Below are 6,000 nucleotides of genomic sequence, written 5' to 3' on the forward strand. Positions count from 1 at the left end.
AGTGCAATTCTTAGGAAAGGCTCCCCAAAGCACATCCTCAAACTCCTGGTATCTGTATCTAATTTCCTTCTCAAAAGGCTGCTCCAACTTTCTCAGCTCCCAGAAATGTGTGTTGTAAACCAGCTCATTCAGACAATGGCCAGCACTGAGTATTTTCAGGGTTGTTGTTTATTATAATTGAGAAGATGGTCTTGGTGTCTATTAGCCTCTCTAGTTACAAGGGTCTCAAGCTTTACTGTTCGTATTTAATCTTGCGTGAACTGCCTGTTCACACCCTTTAGCTACTTAGCCACTGGGATCTTGGCTTTGGAGTGAAACAGACCTAGGTTTGGTTCAAGCGCTCGCAGCCCTGGCCCCTTACTCACTGTAGGACTTTAATTCTCCGTCTCATCGCCTAATAAAATAGGGATAATAATGCCCACCTCCCTGGGTTGTTTTTTGTTTCAACAGCATTTTTACTATAATCATTATTAACCACCCAGGCTCTGCCTCTCCCTCATTCCAGCCCCCTCCACTTTAATCAGCCTCTAAAACCTATAGCTTCTACCCCAAAATCTTCCTCTTTCCCTTCTTCCTTCACCCTGTGGCCCTGCCTTTGCTCAGGCCACATCTTCTGCCTGCATCACTGCTGCTATCTTTTTTTTTTGCTGTTTTATTCGCTGTAGTTTTTTTTTTTTTGTAATTGAAGTATAGTTGATTTACAATATCATGTTAATTTCAGGTGTACAGCACAGCTATCTTCTAATACGATCTTTCTACTTGTATCACTCCACACTGCTGCTCCCTCTTTCTCTTTTTACAAACCGGATCATATCAGTCCCTTGTTTAAAAGCCTTCCTTTGCCTTCAGGACAAAAGCCAAATGCCTGAGCATGTCCTGGGAGACCCTCTGTGATGGAGCAGGCCCTGCAGGGCCCTCCAGCCACATCTCCCATGCCCACTCCCACCCCGAGCTCCTGCGACCCCAGGGCACTGGTAGGAACTGAGGCAGATGCTCCGCCTCCCACGGCTGCTCTCACACATGACACCGTTCCTTTGGCCTGGAGTGAGTGCTCGGGGCTCAGTTCACTGCTGCCCCTAGTCTGGGTCTGTGTCCTTCCTCTATGCACGCCCCCACCCGCAGCAATTAGCACACTGGGTTGGCATTATATTTCACCCACCATTGAACACTGAACAGTGGAGTGGGCAGTGGAGGGCAGAATCCGTGTCACTCGGCATCCAGCACAGGCCTGAAACCCCGGGGACACTGCAAATGCTGATAAGAGAAACGGACCAGCACAGCATGGGCTGTGACAGCCCTGCTGGGGAAACGTACCTGCACACAATCACTGTTTATCACCACCCGAGATAACACATATTATACGCATGGAACGTCACACAAAGGCTGAGACATTCTTTGTCTGGACCGTGTTATCAGTGATAAAAATAAATCTTTCTTCGGCAGCCCATGAGAACCCCAGGACACCTCCCTACTGTCTAATGCAGGGTTTCTCAGCCTCGGCACTACTGACATTTTGGGTTGGATGGTTCTGTGTTGGGGGCGGCGGGGGCCTGTCTTGTGCATGGTAGGATGTTTGGCAGTATCTCTGGCCTCCACCCTGCTAGATGCCAGTGGCACTCTCTCCAGTTGTGACAACAAAAAATGTCTCCAAACTTTGTCAGATGTCCCTTTGTTGGGAAGGAGGGGAGAATCAATGCTGGTTGAAGCCTCTGGGCCCAAGGCAGGATAGCAACGTGGTTAGAAGACCAGGCTTTGACACCGGGCAGGCCTGATCAATGTCCGCTGTCTGCCATTGTGTGGCCTTCAGTTACGCCTTCTCTGGGCCTTGGTGTCAAGGGAGAGAGAGGTAGGAATGGTCCGCTGCAGGGGGGGCAATAAGACGGTGTGCTGTAGAGAATTTTAAAACGGTAATACTGTCTAAAACTCAGTCTCCCTCTTCTTATCATCATGTGAGAACAATTCCCAACGATGTCTTTGATAAAATACTCCTCCCACTCCCAACCCTGGCCCCTCCCCCTGCTTGTTTCATGTCCTCACCTGTAAATCGAGGATTTAAAAGTACCCATTCTTAACATATGGCACACAGAAAGTGATTTTTTTATTATCTGAACTTAGAAGCGGCAGGTGACACGTGTAACCAGTTTTCCCGGGACAGTTCCTAGAGGCGCCAGAAGTAACCAAGAGAAAAGACACAGGCTACCTGCCCTCTCACCTCCATGCTCCTATCAGGAGGCCCAGGAGGTGCCCCATCCCTGAATAATACCAGTCAGCAAACTTGACCCTCCCTCGTCTAGAATGCTCCCAGAGTGTTGTGGAGAGAGCAGAATAGGACAGGCGACCTTAGAGAAGCCTGAGGAGGGGTTGGTCACCGTGCAGAATGAGATGGATTCTGCCTGCAGGTGGGAGCCCAGTTCCTGGTCAGTTCGGAGCCTTCCCTGCCGCTGAGAATGTGGCCGGAGGAGCACTTCAAGCTGAGCTCACAGTGGACAGTGGGACTTAAAAGTCCACACCCAGCACCGTGGAGAGCACATAGTGGGGCTCAAAAAATATGTTAAGTGCACAACTGAAGAAAACCATGGCTCATTATTTACCTAATTATTAACAAATAAGGGCGTCCATGACATAGTGCTTAATGGAAAAAATGTAGCTAAGAGAACATACTGTGTGTGTGTCTTATGGGATTTGAAAGTCTTTTCATTTTTACTTTATACTTCACAGACTTTAAACATAAGAATTTTCACATAACTTTAATAACACAATGAATATATTTTTTTATTTAATAAAAAGCTATTTTTTTTTAAAGAAAGAACCCAGAGAACAGGCAGAAAAGTGGAGCAGAGATGAAGACAGGAAGGAAGCAAGGTGCAGGAGATGAGTAAAAGAAGAAAGGCTGCAGGAGAGGGGCCCGGGCACTGGCAGAGGGTGACATGCCCTGGGAGTTGCCACCCCGCTTGGACGGGGCCGCCCAGGCTGCCAACTTCTTGCCAGCTTCCCCGCTGCGCTGCCCCCTGCCCTGGGTTTCCTTGCAAACTTTGTGGCCGTGGGTGGGGACGGGGAGCTCTTCAGTGGTGACCAAAACAGAAGCACACAGGGAGAAAACAAGCAGACAGGGTTCTGGCTCCCAGTCACCTGCACCACCGGGAGAGAAAGCACGTGAAGTCAGCCCCTGGAATGACTTTTACTGATACCTCCTCTTCCCTCGCCTGATCCTCACTCCCAGGGCAGGTTAATGACATGCATACACAGCCTGAGTTGGGGTCCCAGCTCAGGGCCACCTGTGTGTCGGGGGATGGGATGTGTGGGGGTGGGGTCTCGGTCATACTCTTCCGGAGCAGGAAGGTCAGCAAAGCTACCATAATTAGTCCAGGGAACATCACTCCCCACCAGCAGAACTAAAATCACAGCTCTCCTGCCTGGCTCCCTCCCACAGATGATAACAGCCCCAAATCTTTTTCTACAGAGGAAATATGGCCGATCACAGTTGGTGTGGAAACTAAAGAACCCCTCTAGTTGGATCTGCTGTCCTTGGCCCATCCAGGGTCTGTGTTCAGCCCACCCAAGGGCTCCTCCCAGCCTCCCCCTCCCCCATCCTAGGAACCAGCGTAATCCCTTTTGGCACCTAAAGCCATAAAATGTCAACAACCAAACCACCTTGCCCCATCATACAGACGAGAACACCAAGGCCCAGAGAACGCAGGGGCTTGGCTAAAATCACAAGGATGGGTGAAAGGTGGAAGTCCGGTTCTCTCAAAGATTGGCTTCCCGATACCCCCAGTACAACCCCATTCCTCTAGGACTGCCCTCAGAACGTCCCCTAAAGAGCCCCTCTGTTTCCCAAACCTGCTTGGGCTGGGGGGAGCTGAGGTTTCCTGTCTGGGCTGAGAGTGAAAGGTGGAAAGAGGGAATGAGGAAGGAGCAGCCAGCAGCCACAAAAGCCTTCAAAGGGCTCGGGCCTCTGCCAAACAGGCCTCGCACTGCCCAGCAGGGCCTGGGCCAGGGCTCCCCGCACCACCCCCACCCTGTGGCCAAGGCCATTCATTCTCCGCTTCCCTCCTGGGAGCACCAGGAGGCCAGGGCTTGGGACACAGCTTCCCCGAGACCCTGCGTCGTGCCACCCAAGGCGTGAGCTCTGGGACTGTGTCCCGCCTCCTGCCGCCACCACAGCGGGCAGTGAGCAAAAGCAGGCCGACCTGACCTGCCTTTCAGCTGGGAGCAGGCTTCTGACTCAGCTATGGCTGCCCAGGTTTCAGAGCTGGAAAGAAATGTGGATCACAGACAGGGAAACCGAGGCTCAAAGGAGGGCCAGAGAGGGACAAAGATGGCACTCAGGGTTCACTTAGGTGATGCTCTTTTCGTGTAGGGCCCCGACTGGCCTCGGAAGCCACCTACAGCTGGGAAGTCCCCATTCCCCAAGGGAAGAGACAGGAGAAAGAAGGGAAAGACAAGCCCCCAGGCTCCCTCTTGGTACAGGTGGCATTTGGGGGGCCTGGGGATCGGGTTATGCACTCTGGGGAGATTCTGAGCCTATAGAGGGGCTGTGTGGCCAAGATCGGTGCTAACTTCTGGGTTTCTGTGCTTGCCAAAACAGTTCTTGCGCCCTGGGATCTGTGAACCCCAAGATCCATGGCTGTCAGAATTCTTTGCAGGGCACCTCCCATAGCACCCGGAGCTCCTGAGCGTCCGTGCCCCAGGGGAGCCGTGCCCGCCCCCGGGAATCCGTGCGCTCCACCTAATGCTCCCGGGTTCGGTGCCCGCTGCTGGGCACCCGGCGCCCAGAATCCAAGGGGCTGCCCAGAGACGCAACTGACCTTGGCGGGCATCAGAATGATGAGTGGCAGCAGCAGAATCGGGGTGACGAACAAGATCACGAAGGACTTGAACTTGGAGACATAGCTCAGTGCGGAGGCCATCGCGGAGAGGGAGCCTGGCGGGAGAGGCGAGAGAGGGGCAGCTTGTAGCTTCACGGGCTTAAGAAGGGGCCGCAGTCCAGGGGATTGGAGGGGGCGGCGGCAACTCCGCCTCCCATGGTGGGGCCTCCCCGCGGCCCCGGGGCGGGGCCAATCCCGCGGGGTCGGTGGGACAAGCCTGCCCCCAACTCTGCCTGCGGGCGGAGGCGGGCGGCGCCCACGGACTCCAGCGCTTCGGGCGGGCCCTCCAGGAGTGGTCTGGGCCCTGGCACCTCCTGGCTCTCCGAGGCTTTCCTGCAGTGCCCTAGACAGGCGCGCCCGCGGACGGCCAAGCGGGAGTGATCGGTCATTCAGTCTTCGGGCTTAGGCGTGCGGCGCCCCCTCTGCATCCGCACCTGCCCTTCCTGGGCCCTGCCGGGGTCCCAGGTGAAAGTCCCTAGCGGTTTCTGAGTCTTTCGGATCCATCTCCCCAACCTCTCCCTTCTCTTCACCTGGTTACTCCTGTTCCTCCCACTCCCATCCCGGAGGGGTCTCCCGCAGCGACCCACCGCGCGCCCAGCGCCGTCGGCTCCGCGGGCCTCCCCTCCCCCCCGCCGCCCCCGTCCCCCCCCGTCCCCCCCAACCCCGTCACCCTCAGCTCCCCTGCAGTGTCCGCGCTGCTCTGGGCACAGGACTCGTCCCCAGCGCGTCCTCTCCCACCCAGCGCATCCCGGGCACTCTCCAGCGATCGCGGAGGAGGTGAGGCCACCGTCCTCCGCAGCCCGGGGTGCTTTCGCCCTCCAGCGGACACTGGCGCAGCCCGCCGACGTCCTGCTGGCACTGCGTGCGCTGAAGGCGGACTGAGCCCGCCTGACAGCGGCAGCTACTGCCATTCTACAGGGGAAACGAGGGTCCAGAGAGGAAGGGACTTTTAACCAAGGCTGCCCTGAGAGGGTCGTTCATTCACTCGGCCCGCCTCGTGCGGACAAGTACTGAGTACCTATTCTGTGCTAAGCCCAGACACCACCACCCCTATCTATCACTTTCTTTTTTCCTCCCTTCTCCTCTGCCTGCCGGGCTTCTCATTCTGCAGCTTTCTTTGGGGGAGGCCTAC

General features: G+C 55.3%; 1 protein-coding gene across 7 annotated transcripts in view; it reads right to left on the reverse strand.

The window, feature by feature from the left end:
* Window positions 1-5,596, reverse strand: part of SLC13A5 (solute carrier family 13 member 5) — a 29,395-nt gene extending 23,799 nt beyond the window's left edge. For 2 of the 7 annotated variants that reach the window (XR_450566.3, XM_007177407.3), the window contains exon 1: window positions 4,809-5,393. Coding sequence is in view for 4 of the 7 variants with exons in the window: in XM_007177407.3 (XP_007177469.1) it covers window positions 4,809-4,910 (102 nt within the window). In the remaining 3 variants the exon portion in view is untranslated. Of the gene's footprint in view, window positions 1-1,159; window positions 1,255-4,808; window positions 5,397-5,538 lie in introns of those variants that run through there. The other 5 variants (XM_057535903.1, XM_028165283.2, XM_007177411.2 and 2 more) reach the window with 5 other exon arrangements.
* Between the last annotated feature and the right edge of the window lie 404 nt (window positions 5,597-6,000).

Source organism: Balaenoptera acutorostrata, chromosome 20 (genome assembly GCF_949987535.1).
Source record: "Balaenoptera acutorostrata chromosome 20, mBalAcu1.1, whole genome shotgun sequence".
NCBI classification, from domain to species: domain Eukaryota; kingdom Metazoa; phylum Chordata; class Mammalia; order Artiodactyla; family Balaenopteridae; genus Balaenoptera; species Balaenoptera acutorostrata.